The sequence below is a fragment of the Oncorhynchus mykiss genome, chromosome 21 (genome assembly GCF_057628025.1).
Source record: "Oncorhynchus mykiss isolate SJ-2025 chromosome 21, ASM5762802v1, whole genome shotgun sequence".
In the NCBI taxonomy this organism is placed as follows: Eukaryota; Metazoa; Chordata; class Actinopteri; order Salmoniformes; family Salmonidae; genus Oncorhynchus; species Oncorhynchus mykiss.
The window spans coordinates 45415724-45434471 of record NC_143042.1 but is presented as its reverse complement, the minus strand read 5'-3'; the positions used below and the strand labels follow the sequence as shown (position 1 = coordinate 45434471).

The following is an 18748-nucleotide window of genomic DNA, read 5'->3' as shown; positions in this document are numbered from 1 at the left end:
TTATTTATGGCTAGTTTGGAGCAGTGGCTTCTTCCTTGCTGAGCGGCCTTTCAGGCTATGTCGATATAGGACTCGTTTTACTGTGGATATAGATACTTTTGTACCTGTTTCCTCCAGAATCTTCACAAGGTCCTTTGCTGTTGTTCTGGGATTGATTTGCACTTTTCACACCAAAGTACTTTCATCTCTCTCACATGGACCATTCCATAAAAATGGAGCTCAATAGGAAAAGCCCTGCCTCCAGCTGTTTGATTATCTATGGATAGTAACTTTACCCCTATCTACATGTACAAATTACCGCAACTAACCTGTACCCTCGCACATTGACTCAGTATCGGTACCCCCTGTATATAGTCTCATTATTGTTATTTTATTGTGTTACTTTAGTTAGTACTTTTGTTTATTTAGTAAATATTTTCTTAATTCTATTTTCTTAAAACAGCATTGTTGGTTAAGGGCTTGTAAGTAAGCATTTCACGGTAAGGTCTACTACACCTGTTGTATTTGGAGCATGTGACAAATAAAAATGTATTTGATTTGATAACATGTTCTATCCACAACAACTATAGCCTATAGCAGGGATCATCAACTAGATTCAGCCACGGGACGATTTCTTCTTGAGCGGATGGTCGGGGGCCAGAACATAATTTCAAATAATTTGTAGACTGAAAATTGACCTTGCCCACATTTTCATATGATCACGTCTCACTATTATGCGTGAAAATACATTTTAGTCACTCAGCAGATGTTCTTATCCAGAGCAACTTACATTAACAATTAGGGTTAAGTGCCTTACTCAAGAGCACAGACTGATTTTTCACCTAGTCGGCTCAGAGATTCAAACCAGCAAGCGTTCAGTTACTGGCCCAGTGGTTACTGGTCCAGCACTCTTAACCACTAGGCTACCTGCCGCCCAGATTTCCTAAATTAAAATCACTTGGAGTTGATTTCCTGGTGGTTTTACAGTTTTTTATGTCCAACAATGAAAATTCTACAGAAAACTTGGGGGGACAAATATAGGCCTACAGGCTAATTCTATTCAACTGATCAGTAGAAGATTTATTAGCCCATAATTGAGTCGACATCGCCCTCTTGTGGATGTTGCTTTTTTGTCAAAGTTGAGAAAATGTTAATGACGTAGTCATGTTTCACTTTACAGTGCTCGTTATCTAGATGTATGTGCGCCTTACAAATGTTCTTGTCTACTGAAAATTGTCGGGTGGTTTACAGGGTCGTTTCTAACAAGTATTATGCTGCGTTCATAACCAAGTGGGAAGTGGTATTTACCAGTTGTGAAGTCGCAAAACCAATTGGATGCATTCAGCGTTTTGAACTTGTTGAGAAATGCTGATTGGCTAATGACCCACGAGCTACGTCAATAATGAACTAAAAGTAAAGATATCATGTTTGTAAACAAATTAGCTCTCAAAAATCATATAAATAGATAGCTTTTAAAAAAGAATGTTTTGTTGCTAATTTTTTTTATTTTTTTTATTTTTTATTTCACCTTTATTTAACCAGGTAGGCAAGTTGAGAACAAGTTCTCATTTACAATTGCGACCTGGCCAAGATAAAGCAAAGCAGTTCGACACATACAACGACACAGAGTTACACATGGAGTAAAACAAACATGCAGTCAATAATACAGTATAAACAAGTCTATATACGATGTGAGCAAATGAGGTGAGATAAGGGAGGTAAAGGCAAAAAGGCCATGGTGGCAAAGTAAATACAAAATGCTGCTATCGAGGTCATTTCATTAGTAGGTGCGTCAAAGGGCAGCATGTGGGTTGGAAGGTCAGCAAGAGGTTGGAGCTCAGTTATGATAGACACGTTTCCCAATATTATAATTACCAGTTGAGGGACATTGAAGTGGATTTTTCTCAGTCATATGTGGTAAAAAGCTTAACACCTTCCCACTTGGTTATGAACGCAGCATTAGCCTATGTTTTCCTCCCCTTTTTCCGCAAACCAGGGCTATGCTAAATTATACTTAAATAATTACTTTGCCACAATGAATACTCTGTAAGAATAAGAATGTATTGAAATCAATTGATACTCTTAAGCTTTTAAAATTTATTTGAACGTAAAAATCCTGTATGTGTTTATCTGTTTATGATGTTTTGTTAAATTTTTTTAAGAAGGATGTATAGATTTTAATTAAATATTTGCATTTTTCATTAAAAAAAATATGGAATTGCAATAATAGTAATAATACAAAAGTTTAGTACGAAAATGTTCTCGAACGTTGCAGAAAGAAATACCACAAAACGTTGTCTCCTTTCAATTATGGGTCTTGTGGTAGCACCTAAAGGGGCGGGGTATCGAAAAGAAGACGAATGTAGCCGATAGCAAACAAGATTGGCAAGCAAGTAGGAATTTTCCTACTATTCTAATTGTCCTCAGTTTTTCGGGGAAAGAGCCACCAAACATCGCCTTTTTGGTCATCTGAAAGGTAAGACATTCCTGCAATCTCTCTCCCTTACTTTCACTAATGTAAAGACAACGGACCACGAAGGTTAGAAAAGTTGTTTGGTGTTCAACATGATTGAAAACATTAGGCTACAGCCTTTTCTTCAGTGTTTCTGGAGGTATTGAACAATGGAAAATATAGCCCATTGTACAGTGTTCATATTAGCAATACTAACGATCAACATGCAGCAACAATAGCACAAAGTTCCATCGAAAGTAGTGCTGAGCGATTTATCAAAATGTCTGTTATATTTCAGTTTTAAAAACAACTTATTGACCAACGTCTATTCAACTACTTGAATTCCATTTAAGACTTTTTTTTCTGTGAGCTCAATACGCACATTGCGCAGTTTGTCTAGCGAAAAATCAGGGGTGGATTCAGTACGTTTTTACATTGTGGAACGTTCAAGGAAACGATGCTGTACTGAATAACCAGTTGAACAACGGGGAGGGATTGGGGAACGCTCTTTAAATTGTTTTTTAAAAATATATAAACTAATATCTAAAAGCAAAAGAGGTATAGTCACATGCATACAAACTAGTTACATTGCCAGGAATCCTAAACAAACAAATCATATTCATTACTAATACAAGTTTTAATTGCCTTTGTTTTTCTTTTTAGTTAGTGGTGCCATTGTTTACTCATTTATAAAGTGAAAAGTTAGGTTTTGAATTAGACCATTTGCATTTGTGAATATGAAATTTACCTAGTATTATTAGCAGTTGAATTAAATATGCTATGTCAATTTCTGAAATAAATCATATCAAAACCATTGTAGTACAACCGGTTCTATTTTTTTTGTAACAAAATTCTGTATGTCAATCCAAAACATTCTACTATAAATACAGGCAAAAAACAAAGGCAAAATGGTCTCCTTCTCCATTCCACAGAAATCAGTTATATTCAGCTTGAATCTTTCCAAAACATGTTTCACATGATAAATTCTATGTAACATTAAATTAAACTTCCTTTACTTTGTTACTGATACAATATTTGTTAGCAGTTTTCCATGCATTCCCGCATTGTATATCACCAAGATATTTGACCAAAATAATCTTGCTGAGGGAATTGTATCACAAACAATATTCCTAATCCGTTTATTACTACATTTTCTTTGATGTTAATATTGCCAATGAATATATTTTAATGTAAATCTATGCTACTCACATCAACCACAGAGGAATTTAAAAGAGATACAGCCCCCTGGGGGAACGCTGTCAGCATGGCCACTCTGCTTTTATGCTCGTCACTCATTGCTTCAATCCACACCTTGCCACTTCCACCGAACGGGGGCAAATATACCTCAAGTCTGGAAACAACGCGTCGGTCAGTACAAACTTTTCCGCAACGTAGCAAACGTTCTAGTGAACTGAACACACCTCAGACCAAGCCGGAACTGTGCAATCTAGTAGTAGCGAGTTGTAGCTTCCAACAGGCCAATATTCGTATCTATATAGTTTAGCACAGCAAACGTGGTAATTTAAACCTCTTAAATGTCAAGTCCCCATATTTTTTTATTATTTGTGTTCATTCAATTCAGTCTGGGCTGAGAACGGTAGCCCCCATCTGCAAAAGCATGGTTGGCTATTGACTTGTGCCTTCAAATCTTTGGTATGACTTACTACCATATATGGGCAAACGACTTTATAAGGCCAGGCCAAGCCGATGACCTCATTTCAAGATTGCTGCTACCTACATTCTGTTTACCGTTGTGACGCACAAACAAAATAAACACGGAATATGTTGATATACACTGAAAGCCGGGACTCCACCGATCATGAGTATATCTTATTTGTCTGCCTGTGACCGACCATTATTGATAATCAGCCCCGGGAGTCAAAATGTTTATTTTACACAACGTTTTCAGCTAACATTTGACAAGGTAAGCTTAGATCCGGTCGGTCTTTGCGCTATAGCTACATGGGGGCGTTACATATGAACAAATCTAGCCTATTGCCAATGATATCTGATGCATGACTTAATGGAAGCATAGATTGTCTTTGTGCATCAAACATATGATGTTGCCTGCTTACGCTCTATATCCCCTGTCTGCCCATCTGGACAAGAGGAATACCTATGTAATAGAGGGCGACAACTTGAAATGGCCCTAATTAAATTGTTCATAACAATCGGTAATCGGCATTTTTGGACACCGATTACACTGCACTCCACGAGGAGACTGCGTGGCAGGTTGTCTACCTGTTATGCGAGTGCAGCAAGGAGCCAAGGTAAGGTGCTAGCTAGCATTAAACGTATCTTATAAAAAAAAAAAAATACATTTTAACATAATCACTAACAACACATGGTTGATGATATTACTAGTTTATCTAGCTTGTCCTGCTTTGCATATAATCAATGCGGTGCCTGTTCATTTATCATTGAATCACAGCCTACTTCGCCAAACTGGTGATTTAACAAGCGCATTCGTGAAAAAAGCACTGTCGTTGCACCAATGTGTACCTAACCATAAACATCAATGCCTTTCTTAAAATCAATACACAAGCATATATTTTTAAACCTGCATATTTAGTTAATATTGCCTGCTAACATGAATGTCTTTTAACTAGGGAAATTGTGTCACTTCTCTTGAGTTCTGTGCAAGTAGAGCCAGGGTATATGCAGCAGTTTGGGCCGCCTGGCTTGTTGCGAACTAATTTGCCAGAATTATGACATAACATTGAAGGTTGTGCAATATTTAGACTTATGGATGCCACCCGTTAGATAAAATACGTAATGGTTCCGTATTTCACTGAAAGAATGAATGTTTTGTTTTTGAAATGATAGTTTCCGGATTTGACCATATTAATGACCTAAGGCTCGTATTTCTGTGTTATTATAATTAAGTCTATGATTTGATAGAGCAGTCTGACTGAGCCGTGGTAGGCAGCAGCAGGCTCGTAAGCATTCATTCAAACAGCACTATCAACTCCCGAGATTAGGCTGGCAATACTAAAGTACCTATTAGAACATCCAATAGTCAAAGGTATATGAAATACAAATGGTATAGAGAGAAATAGTCCTATAATAACTACAACCTAAAACTTCTTACCTGGGAATATTGAAGATTCATGTTAAAAGGAACCACCAGCTTTCATATGTTCTCATGTTCTGAGCAAGGAACTTAAGCGTTAGCTTTTTTACATGGCACATATTGCACTTTTACTTTTTTCTCCAACACTTTGTTTTTGCATTATTTAAACCAGGGATTGCAAATATGTAATAGCACTGGGATTGTCTAATTTACAGACATATGCCACTTTGGAGAGGTTTTGGGAGACTTGGAAATGTCCCATGACCTCACCTGACACCACTTACTAAAACATCTGCCCATTTCTAGTTTAGGTCTATCAATCCCATTTTTTAAAATATTGTTCACATGTTGTGGAAGCCATCTGATGCGTTTCCAGCGCTAGTCATCAATAATTCACTTATAGCTTGTCAATGAAAGATGACTTTCAAAATAAATGTTAGTGTGTACTTGATCTTGTGTGTTCTGAATTGTATATCCTATCTTCTGATCATTTCCTCATCTCCCAGATGTCACCTTTCCAAATCTACCATGTTTTTGCATTCAGAAAGTATCTAGACCCCATCGCTTTTTTCACATTTTATGTTAAAGCCTTACTCTAAAATGGATTAAATTACATTTTTTTCCCCCTCAATCTACAAACAATACCCCATAATGAGAAAGTGAAAACAGTATTCAGACCCTTTGCTATGAGACTCAATTGAGCTCCGGTGCGTCCTGTTTCCATTGATCATCCTTGAAGTTTCTACAACTTGATTGGAGTCCACCTGTGGTAAATTTAATTGATTGGACATGATTTGGAAAGGCACACAACTGTCTATATAAGGTCCCACAGTTGGCAGTGCATGTCAGAGCAAAAATCAAGCCATGAGGTCGACGGAATTGTCCGTAGAGCTCTGAGACAGGATTAGGTCGAGGCACAGATTTGGGGAAGGCTACCCAAGAACAGTGGCCTCCATTCTTAAATGGAAGAAGTTTGGAACCACCAAGACTCTCTTCCTAGAGCTGGCCGAACTGAGAGATCGGGGGAGAAGGGCCTTTATCAGTGACGTGACCAAGAACCCGATGGGCACTCTGCCACAGCTCTAGAGTTTCTCTATGGAGATGTGAGAACCTTCCAGAAGGACAACCATCTCTGCAGCACTCCACCAATCCGCCAAATAGCTCCTGAAGGACACTGACCTGAGAAACAAGATTCTCTGGTCTGATGAAACCAAGATTGAACTCTGGCCTGAATGCCAAGTGTCACATCATGAGGAAACCTGGCAACATCCCTACGGTGAAGCATGGTGATGGCAGCATCATGCTGTGGGGATGTTTTTTCAGCAGCAGGGACTGGGAGTTTAGTCAGGATTGAGGGGAAAGATGAATGGAGTGAAGTACAGATCCTTAATCAAAACCTGTTCCAGACAGTTCACCTTCAAACAGGACAACGACCCTAAGCACACAGCCAAGAGAACGCAGGAGTGGCTTCGGGACAAAGCTCTGTGTCCTTGAGTGGCCCAGATTTGAACCCGATCGAAAATGCACAGTAGAAAATGGTTGATCTCTGACTCATCACACCTATCCTCCAGTGGAGACTTGATGGGAGGAGCAATAGGAGGACAGGCTCATTCCAATGGCTGGAATGGAATAAATGGAACATAGTCAAATGTGGTTTCCATGTTTGATACCATTCCAGCCATTACAATGAGTCCGTCCTCTTATTGCTCCTCCCACCAGCCTCTGCTGATATCCCCTATACACCTTGAAGCCTCAAAGAAAGACTTAGTGTGTGTGTGTACTGTGTATCATCAACCATGTTGCCCAACCACATGCTTTTTGAACATTGTGACAAATTCACTTATGTATGTTTAGGATTCTATGTTCGAGAATATTAGAGGAGAAAGTTCCCTTTTTTAATAGTGGCCTTGTTGTGAATAGTTTGTCTAGAACAGTGGACATGTTTTAGTGTCATTCACCCCCCCTCATTTTCTCTTTGTCTCATAGCGATCCTGGTAGTGGACAACAGAGAAGTCTGCCTGCTTTCCCCTTTGCGTCCAGTAACTAAGTCATCATGTCAGCCCCAGGTAATGTTTTCTTCTCTACGTCTCTGTTGCTTTAGATATTATACTGGGTTGTTGTGATGTCCTCATAAATTGCGTCTTTGCATATCTTTTTGCATGTGTTCATATTGTTAATGTGATTCTGTTTGCCACCACTAACTCGTGAGTGTGACTTTTGTTTGTTTGTCTCCTGAATAAATGGATAACTTCACCTACTCCACATTCCTCGAGCCCGCCACTGAAACCTTATCCTCCCCAAAAGTGTTCAAATAGAGAGGATGTTTGAAATGGGTCACACTTTCAAAGAATCCCCCCCCCCCACACATGTCTTTAATAAATTAAAATGTTGATACATTTTAAATACGTAATGACTAATGTTCTTTGCATGCCCCGAAAATATTCCCATTTTGTATTTTTCCATTCGGTTGTTTACAAAAGGAAAACGTGCTAACATCTATGCTATGGACCTTCCCATTCTTGTTGTAGGTGTGTCTGTAATCTGGGGGAAATTTCTCAGTAAAAAGCTAGTTAACTTGGTCTGTGTTCCTTCCTTGGAGGTAGTGATTGGTATACTATTCAGTGGGTTGCTCTGCTCACATCTTTTATTTTTCAGATGCTGGTTAAAAAAGGCCAATTCAATGTAAAATGACACCTGCACTGTGATTCATACAACCCCCAAATGATGTCTTCCTATAAAGGGAGATATTTGTCACAGGCACTACTTTTTAAGAGGGCTTCTCCTACCAGGTTGCAGCCAGGAAACAAGACACTCCATTACTGTCTGACTGGCTGCGTTCTTCCATTTACCAGTCAAATGACTAGCAAAATACATTAGGGACTCATGTTAGGAGCCTTTGTTTGTCTTTACCCTGACCGTCCCTCAATAACTTGTTTAACCACTGTTGAGTCAGGGTACTGGCCTGCTAACAGACAGACATTTTTGGCCTGGGAACTGAGGTTAACTTATGTGTGGTGAGTTTGATCGTAAATAAGGAAATACGCTTGTCTGTAATAGTCTGCTTTTAACATGCCCAGTCAGATTTCAATTAGATTTTTACATCTCCTAATGCTCTAATGACAGTATAGTGTTCATGAACCTTGAGGTAATACAAAAGTTGTGTTGAGAGAGGTATATAAAAACAAATATACCTCCTTCCACTGTGTCTGGGTGGGTGTGGGCAGCAGTTCACACCAACCCATAAACACATGGATGTTGGTTCACTGAGGTGTCAACACAGACGTGGTGTGTATTTATGAAACCACTGATGGGCAGGAACTGTTCTCGTAACTGTCAAACATTTCTTCTAGATATTATAAACAAACTACTTTAGTACATTAGTTATACACCTTAACAAGCAACTGTTTTTCTTAACTTTACAAACCAGAAACCGGTTTTATCTGACCGACATGGTGGCTGAAAGCTTGCTCCGACAGGACTGTTTTTGATGGTGTTTTTAACACTTTTTGCATGGGTTATATTTATGATTACAGTTTTACTTCCCACCATTGCAGTCAGACAGATTTCAATGTGTTATTTTCCTGTAGCCATACTGAATGTCTTGTCTGTATAGCAGTCCAGCCACTGCCTGATGAGAATAGTAAGCAGTGCTAGAGATGCTTTTACTGGAATTAGATTCTGAGCAGGAGGAGAGCAGGCCTACTGCTGATTCTTGGCAACAAATCCCTAATTTTCCTGTTGCACCATAGTGTAATACCCCACCCCCCCCCAGGATTTGTATAATGTTATTTCAAAGTATTCGAGATAAGAATTTGAAACCAGAGCTTGGCGTATAAAAGGCTGACTGTGTTGATGTGAACTGTGTGTGACGATTATTGGGATAATCATGTGGCGACTGAGTTTGCTGGATACAATACTTTTGTTCCTTGCAGTTTTCCATTGAAGCGGGTGTGGTGTTGGGAATCCATTTTGTGTCTAACAATACGGCCCACTTTTGTTAAGCAAAAGAGTCATTTATTTTATGTAGAATCTCCAATGCACTTCATGAGCCACCAGTTCTCTCACCCCACATACTTGCGTCTATAACTCCACATTCATGTTTAGCTTTTTATTTATATGAATATATTGTCAACATGAAAATATTTGTATTTCCTCCTATAGGTTACCCATCCCCTCACCAAGGTCCTGGAAGTTACTCCATGACCCCTTACCCTGTTCCTCAGGTGGGGTATGGTGACCCTAACCAAGCTCCACCACCGGTTGGCTTCCATATGGGCTACAACCACCAACAACCCCAGCCAGGCCACCCAGTTATGTACCAGCCTGGACCAGTAGGCCAGGGCCCAGGTCCTATGCCCATGCCTGAATATGGTGCACCTCAGATGGGTCCTAGCCCAGGCTATGGTGGTCCCATGCCCGGGCCCGAATACGGTGCTCCTAACTCAGGGCCTCATGCAGCCATCTCCCCAGCCCCTGCAGGAGTTGTGCCAGTCGGCGTTCCACCTGGTCTGGAGTACCTAACACAGGTAGGTTAGGCTGGGGAGTAGTGACATAACAGGTTGTCAAATCCACTGATTTCACCAACATCATCTGTTGTCACAGTGTACATGCTGGGGTTTGTTTTCTTCCATTCTCTCTTTCCATATCTATCGCTCTCTCTCTTCTGTGTTTCCCATGTTTCAGATTGACCAGATCCTTATACACCAAAAAGTGGAGTTGCTGGAAGGTGAGCTTGCTAGTCTTCTCTTAGTATAGAGAGATCAGGACAAACTGTGTTCATTTTAAACTCGCCTCTCTCACCATCCCCCTCCCCACTTCTCCCTCTGTTTTCCTCTCCTCAGCGTTCATCGGCTTTGAGACCAACAACCAGTACGAGATCAAGAACAGCCTGGGTCAGAAGATCTACAAGGCCAAAGAGAAGAACGACTGCTGCACGCGCAACTGCTGCGGCGCCCTGCGCAGCTTCGACATGAAGATCAAGGACAACATGGACCGTGAGGTCATCCGCCTCATACGACCCTTCCGCTGTGCCTCTTGCTGGTGCCCCTGCTGCCTGCAGGAGGTATGTTGGCGTGCTGAACACTGACACATTACAGTACTTTGACTATATAAACAGGACCCCAACCATGGGGGAGAGAAATTTAAAAAAAAAAAAAATATATATATATACATATACAGTGAGGGGAAAAAGTATTTGATCCCTTGCTGATTTTGTACGTTTGCACACTGACAAAGAAATTATCAGTCTATAATTTTAATGGTAGGTTTAATTGAACAATGTGAGACAGAATAACAACAAAAGAATCCAGAAAAACGCATGTCAAAAATTTTATAAATTGATTGGCATTTTAATTAGGGAAATAAGTATTTGACCCCTCTGCAAAACATTACTTAGTACTTGGTGGCAAAACCCTTGTTGGCATTCAGAGGTCAGACTTTTCTTGTAGTTGGCCAACAGGTTTGCACACATCTCAGGAGGGATTTTGTCCCACTCCTTTTTGCAGATCTTCTCCAAGTCATTAAGGTTTCGAGGCTGACGTTTGGGAACTCGAACCTTCAGCTCCCTCCATAGATTTATGGGATTAAGGTCTGGAGACTGGCTAGGCCACTCCAGGACTTTAATGTGCTTCTTCTTGAGCCACTCCTTTTATGCCTTGGCCGTGTGTTGGGTCATTGTCATGCTGGAATACCCATCCACGACCCATTATCAATGTCCTGGCTGAGGGAAGGTTCTCACCCAAGATTTGATGGTACATGGCCCTGTCTGATACGGTGAAGATGTCCTGTTCCCTTAGCAGAAAAACACCCCCAAAGCATAATGTTTCCACCTCCATGTTTAATGGTGTTCTTGGGGTCATAGGCAGCATTCCTCCTCCTCCAAACACGGTGAGTTGAGTTGAGTTGATGCCAAAGAGCTCCATTTGTCTCATTTGACCACAACACTTTCACCCAGTTGTCCTCTGAATCATTCAGATGTTCATTGGAAAACTTCAGACGGGCATGTATATGTGCTTTCTTGAGCCGGGGGACCTTGCGGGCGCTGCAGGATTTCAGTCCTTCACGGCGTAGTGTGTTACCAATTGTTTTCTTGGTGACTATGGTCCCAGCTGCCTTGAGATCATTGACAAGATCCTCCCGTGTAGTTCTGGGCTGATTCCTCACCGTTCTCATGATCATTGCAACTCCACGAGGTGAGATCTTGCATGGAGTCCCAGGCCGAGGGAGATTGACAGTTCTTTTGTGTTTTTTCCATTTGCGAATAATCTCACCAACGGTTGTCACCTTCTCACCAAGCTGCTTGGCGATGGTTTTGTAGCCCATTCCAGCCTTGTGTAGGTCTACAATCTTGTCCCTGACATCCTTGGAGAGCTCTTTGGTCTTGGCCATGGTGGAGAGTTTGGAATTTGATTGGTTGCTTCTGTGGTCTTTTACAGGTATATACTCCCTTTAAGAGTTTATACTCCCTTTAAGAGTTTATACTCCCTTTAAGAGTTTATACTCCCTTTAAGAGTTTATACTCCCTTTAAGAGTGTGCTCCTAATCTCAGCTCGTTACCCGTATAAAAGACACCTGGGAGCCAGAAATCTTTCTGATTGAGAGGGGGTCAAATACTTATTTCCCTCATTAAAATCCAAATCAATTTATAACATTTTTGACATGTGTTTTTTTGCTGTTCTATCTCTCACTGTTCAAATAAACCTACCATTAAAATTATAGACTAATCACTTTGTCAGTGGGCAAATGTACAAAATCAGCAGGGGATCAAATACGTTTTTTCCCTCTGTGTGTGCGTGTATATACACACACACACACACACACACACAAAAAATAATCATTATGTTGAGTCTTAATATATTGGTTTATTTACCTTCAGGTTAGCATTGTACATACAACTTTGCTAAAAAAAAGTGGTAATAAAAGCATGCAAACTATTGGACTGGAAGCCATTTTGGATTGTCCTAACGTCTCCCCAGTCCCTGTGCTTTGTAAAGACTCATGAATGACACTGAATGGTCCTTTGTCAGTCCAAACCCTCTGACTGTCTTGATCTGGTGCCATCACTTCATCTTTTAAGCTCTCTGTTGAATCCCATTGCTGGCACGCTAACTACAGTACATTCCTATGAGATGTCAACGTCCCTTCTGACTGCAATTTCACACTTTAATTCAGCATCTATGGAGACAGCTTGTTACCATGTGAAGCATGGTACCTTTGTCTTTGCAATGGTTGCTAAGCCCATAGAATACACCAATGCACTTCTCAAATCAGTGCCATATTTCATGTCGATGCAATCTTTGCAGTAACCAAAGCACCTGCTATTTCAAGCCACAATGTAAGGACCGAAGCCTGATTTTTGTTGTTTTTTAAAAATAATTGTATTTTTATTTTTAAATAAAAAGTATTTTTAAGCACGTTCAAATATCTTTAGTTTTCGATGCGTGTGTCCCTCAGCTCGAGGTCCAAGCCCCGCCTGGCACTACCATAGGCTATGTGTCCCAGGACTGGAACCCCTGTGTGCCCAAGTTCTCCATCAAGGGTGCCAACAAGGAGACCGTGATGAAGCTGGAGGGACCCTGCTTCGCCTGCAACTGCTGCGGGGATGTCAACTTTGAGGTGAGGGGTCATAAACCTGGGGGTTAAACCACTTCATGTCATCCAATGGAGGCACTTGGGAGTTAAGCTTCCATCGGGTTGACTATTTTTCTCCACCAAATATAAATCCACCTTGACATCTCTTGTAGACCAGAAAAGATTGTTGCTTATCAGGCAAGGTGGAAAAATTAGTATCGTATTAAAGTCTACACCCATCTAATCCTTTAGCTGACGGGGAAAGATGGAGGCAAGCCCATCGGCCGCATCAGTAAGCAGTGGAGTGGCCTGCTAAAGGAGGTCTTCACTGACACAGACAACTTTGGCATCCAGTTCCCCCTGGACATGGACGTCAAGATGAAGGCCGTGCTCATGGGCGCCTGCTTCCTCATTGTGAGTCCACCTGTTTAAATAAAGATATATTCGATTCAAATGTAGATTTTTCTAATCACAGAACTTGATGAGTAAGGCCTATCACTGAGCTAATAAGATGTGCAGTTGTTGGAGGAAATTTCGTTGACATTTTCTTTCCTCTATTTCGCTTCATAGGATTTCATGTTCTTCGAGAAGGTTGGCGACATGAACCAGCGCAACACAGTCTTCTCGTAACAAAGGAAAAAGGAGGGAAAGACCGAGCGCTTGATTCAATGCACTCTGTTTTTCAGTTCCTGTTCGGAACCCACTTTTTTTCAGATTCCGGATGAAACTCCTTCCTTATTCCAAAGCTTAGATGAAGCTGTCATTCCATGCCAGTCCCAGAACTCTTTGTGTGAAACAGCATGAGACCTTATCTGACGATGAGCTTTCCTTTGCGTCAAAATTGCCTTTCTGGACTGTTTCTATCCGTCCAAATGTAAGAATCAGGAAGTTTTTTTTTTCTCTCTCTTTGTTATCTATATGTGTGGGTTTCAGTATAGATGGAAAAGTACCAGTTTTTTATATCAACCTAAATTGACATGCTTAAGATAACCACCTGAATACCATAATGTTTAAGTAGAAATATTACTCTACATTTTGCGATTTCTGTTTTGCATTGATATATTTAGCATCAACATGTCATTCATAAACCAAATATATATGTTAATACATGTCCATCTTTCTAAACTTGAAGCAGCCATCAAATGTATTACTGTAGTGATCTAGGTAATTTCATGATTTAGTGTAGTACTTCTAAACAGATTGTAGAATTTGCATGGACAATACTATAGTAACTATACCAGCTATGGTGTTATTAGCTCCTGTATCATATTTTGTAAGACGATCATGCACATAACCATACAAAGTATACTTATGCGCTATGGTGAAAACTAGTCGTTTGAAAGACTGGGACACTACCAGTAGTGGGAGAAGGCTCATTTTGACTAGGAATGCTTGCGCTAAATGTGTAGGAAAATGAGATAAACATATCTGCAGCTATGTATTCTAAAGTGCTCTTTCTCTAGCCTTGTCTCATACAGTATGTGTAACTATGTTGTCATGCCACACAAGAGTTGGCTATAGCACATGCAGTAGGGGTCAACGAGGCTCCTCTTTCCCTGCCTCTTTTCTCTTGGCTTGTCTCCCTGACTTTGTGCACTGTTTGCGGTGTGCATGATCTTTTCTGTTGCTATGGAGACTGTCACTCCTTTTTCGTCTCTAGAGATGAAATCTGTGCCAGTAGAAACTGAAAGGAAGAGGGCGTGGTGAGAGGGGGAAACCGGAAAAAGAGATGTGGGTAGTTAGAAGGAAATAGTGGGTGGGAGAGAACATTACTGAACATTGAGGTCAGGCGGTTAGCTTCTTAACAGCCTGGAAAATAAGAGTCAGGGAAACGCTTTACTTTCCTGTGTAACCATGCTATTATATTAGTGAGATGATGCCTTACCAATTGTGTTGAAGTATACTGTACTCACCCGGCATAGATCCTTAATGGTTGTTTAACAGATTTGAATGTCTGTTTCAATGTTCACTTGCATACTACTTAAAATGCATGGCCAATACATTAATTCATTATAAGTAGTATTCTAGTATGGACATTGGTACGTTACCATGTGATTGGGAGGAGTATATTAACAGATCAGTGGAACTGTGGCGCAAATGTTGCGAAGAGCAGTCGTCCTTGGAACAAAGCATTGGAACAAAGCGTTAAGTCTTTAACCTTTATTTCACTTATGGGTGTGTCTCAAGTTACCATAGAGATGGATAGAGGACTCTTGTGCCCCAAAGCCTGTTTTAGCATAGGCAGTGCCACTGACTTTCACCAGTTGAAGTAGTTAATGGGGTGGGACTTCCTATGGGTTAAGGAAGGATCACATAATTCCATCTGGGTCATCAGGAGGGATCAGCCAGTTAATTATACTCGTGAGAAAACATTCCACAGCTGCAGGTGACAGTAAATTGCAAATATTGGCTTTATACCTGTTTAAACACATTCCAGGTTGCAGTACCCTTTCAGTTTGTTTACCAACTCATAGAAGGAGTAGACAGACATTTGATTGCTTTAAAGAGTGACTGCCTTTTTAAGAAGCAAGGAATACCTTTGAAAACAGCATCCATATGAGTAAGTTATTCTAGTGCCAAAATTGACTACAAAGTGTAAATAGGATTATTTTGGTGATAAAGTCAGGAACAACGGGTAAATGAATGTTGGGATTTGATGATGTCCATTTGCCCACTAACATGGGGTGAACAGCTTCATTGATTGCTCTCTATCCAATAAGCATAGACAGTGAGACAGACCTGTCCAGCAGCTCTGACTTAAAGTAAGACGACACGTATCATATTTTACTTGCGAAATACTGAATCGGTCAGGAAACACACCTCCAAGACTCTTTAATGGAGATGCCCATGCGCTCACAGATGCCATATCACAAATGCCAGAATGGGGCAGATGCAAAGAAGAGTCCTCTATCAGTCTCTATGGTCTAAATGGATATCGTGTCCCTCAATGGGGTGGGGCTGTGGTTCACAAAAGTGCCTTTTCACATCCCAACTATCTTCACTGTCAAAATGTCCAAATTGTTTCCCTATTGTAATGTACTACTTTGGGCTAAATTGGGAGTAGGGAGCTATTTTGGACACAAGTATCTGTCGATGACTTCTCCAAAGCCACTATCATGAAGCATTGAAATAGTGTCATATTGCTGTGTTTCAATTTAATATAGGCTATACTTTATAAAATGTGAGATTGTATTATTGCCATTACTGTGCTCTGTATGCGATAGCTTAATGTTCTGTTTGTGTAAGCATGACCCCTATCAAGGAAATAGCCAATGGGTGTGTTTCTAGTGCATTTTCTACGTTTAATGATTGTAAAATGCAATCCTTAAAAATAACCTCTGTGATCTCCATCTTGCTAGCTATTATTTTGTATTTTATTCAAGTGGATAGGGTAGTGAAATATGAAGTGATGTAGTTCTATGTCAAATTGGCGTTTTACGTACAGACGTGTTGAGGTGAACATTTGAAAATCGTGGGAGGCAACCCGGATGTCTAGAGGCTGCATTGTTTGTGGATAGTGCTTGGGGTGTGCATTAGGCAAATATGTCAAACATTTAAATGCTTTGGGGCAAGTGGAGATGTTTTGTACCATTTTTGTTTCTGAACATTTTCCTGGGAAACTTTTCCAAATGTTATGTTTATTGTTTTTTTTACATACAAAAAACCCTCACTCCATTGTTTGTCAAAATAAATGGCAAATTGATTAAGAAAACCAATCTTGTTCTGAGGCAGACACTAATGTGATTGGGAGATTGGTTACTTTCATGCAAGCAATCTCCACCTGGAGGATTTACAGTATACTGCAACTAATTAAACCTCCACCTCAGCCTTTCCTTGTTTTTTTGTCCTGTTCTCACCTTCTGGAACCATTAGCAGGAAATATTTTGCTCTCCTTGAAGCCTCTGGTTCTCGTGTTGTTTTTTTTGAGAACAGGAGGAAAGGACATGCAATATTTGTCAAACTTCAGTTAATGTCCAACTTCAGCTAATTTCAAAGTTGGGGTGGGATTCAATCCCAACCGAGTAGGAGTTCACTTGACATTTAGAGGTAGTTTCCAGAGTCGACATCTACAGCATTAAACCTTGAATGCCATCTCAGCATTGTTGACAAAAGCCTGGCTCTGGTGTTTCACCTTTCATCAAGGAAGTTGTGTGTTCTGCTTCTGACCAGGAAGAAATGTGTGAAGGAATAGGTGGCACAGGTGTAAGGAGCTTGCCTCTGAATCCTGATGTGGGTTAGATCCCAGGCTCGGCACTTGAGTTGAGGGGGCTGGGGGCTTTGCGGGGGCTGGAAGACTAATGGGGGATCCCCGATAACCACTGCTTTGGAATTGCATGGGAGAAACCCCAGGATTTAACCCCCCCCCCTACTTGTTGTACCCTTCAGCCATCTTTGTAGCCATGGCTCACTGACCAGGAGTCCATGTTGTCCACATAGCCTTGCTCCAGTGCCGGGTTCGAACCTACAGCCCCATGCTTACGGGTCGAGGTCCTTACACCAGAGCCAACAGACTCCTTCACACATCTTAAACTTTTCTTTGTAAATTTGACAATTGCAGTAGTCTATAAAGGACAAGGATCAAACCCATAACCTCTTGGATGGAAGGCAGGGAGCTACAGACTCCTTAACATTTTTGATTTGACATTTCTATGTTTGACATCAACAGTTGCAGAAGAGATAAGATTGAACCAATAACCTTTTTAGGTTACAAGCGAGGGACCAAACCCCAGAGCTACTGCCTCCACATAAATTGTACTCATTTTCATGTGTGAGACATCAACAATTGCAGAAACATTGACTAAAGCAAAAGGTGAGGTTTGAACCCAAAACCTCTTGGTTGAAAGGCAGGGAGACAAGCCATGAGCCAGTCAGTGCCTTCTTCATACAAGTTGCACATCTGTCTGTAGCTCTAAAATTGACACATAGAAATAAATGGACTACTTTAAAGAGTGACTGCCTTTAAGAAGCAAGGAATACCTTTGAAAACAGCATCCATATGAATCAGGTTATTCTAGTGCCAAAATTGACTACAAAGTGTAAATATTATTATTTTGGTCATAAAGTCAAGTCTCGTCTAAAACTGAGTTTGGAACATCTGTGCATCACAAGAGGTAAATGGGTTGGAATTTGATGATGTTCATTTGCCCACTAACATGAGGTGAACAGCTGTGGTGATTGCTCTCTATCCAATAGCATAGACAGTGAGACAGACCTGCCCAGCAGCTCCGACTTTAAGACAACACGTTGCATATTTTACTTCCGAAATACTGCAAACACCTTAGATGTAAAATTGTGCAAAAACATCAAAAATAATTAGAAAGCAACGTAGAATAAAGCAACGGCAAGGTTTAAACCCATAACCTTTTTTTAAGGAAAGGGTAGGAGCTAGGGAAGGAGACTAGGGGAAATAATGGAATTGGGCCCATGACTTTAAAAAATGTTGGGTGGAGACTGGTGAAAGAGAGAAGAAAAGCCTGTAAGGCAGGATACATTTTTCCAATTAGTAACACATGTCATTTATTTAACAGGGCTTCATAAACACTGCTCTCCACCCCACCCTCAGTGGCCTAGCTCTCTCTGGCACTCACAAAACCTAGGCTGGGATTCAATCCATTCGCAGGTTATAGACATTGCGGTTTTGAAAGGATAATCCTATTACCGGTAAACACTGCATA

General features: G+C 40.6%; 1 protein-coding gene across 1 annotated transcript; it reads left to right on the top strand.

The window, feature by feature from the left end:
- The first annotated feature begins 2250 nt into the window (after positions 1 to 2250).
- LOC110500670 (phospholipid scramblase 2) lies at positions 2251 to 16785 on the top strand. Its single transcript, XM_021578160.3, has 8 exons — positions 2251 to 2455; positions 7491 to 7570; positions 9666 to 10030; positions 10188 to 10230; positions 10346 to 10566; positions 12957 to 13118; positions 13326 to 13487; positions 13644 to 16785. Exons 2-8 carry the CDS (start codon positions 7558 to 7560, stop codon positions 13701 to 13703), a joined length of 1026 nt encoding a protein of 341 aa, XP_021433835.1. The 5' UTR covers positions 2251 to 2455; positions 7491 to 7557; the 3' UTR covers positions 13704 to 16785.
- Positions 16786 to 18748: the final 1963 nt, after the last annotated feature.

Excerpts from the sequence above, each read along its gene's own strand:
- LOC110500670 (XM_021578160.3), top strand. Across the intron at positions 10,231-10,345 it reads AAAAGTGGAGTTGCTGGAAG|CGTTCATCGGCTTTGAGACC; the intron begins GTGAGCTTGCTA and ends TCCTCTCCTCAG. Across the intron at positions 13,488-13,643 it reads TGGGCGCCTGCTTCCTCATT|GATTTCATGTTCTTCGAGAA; the intron begins GTGAGTCCACCT and ends TTCGCTTCATAG.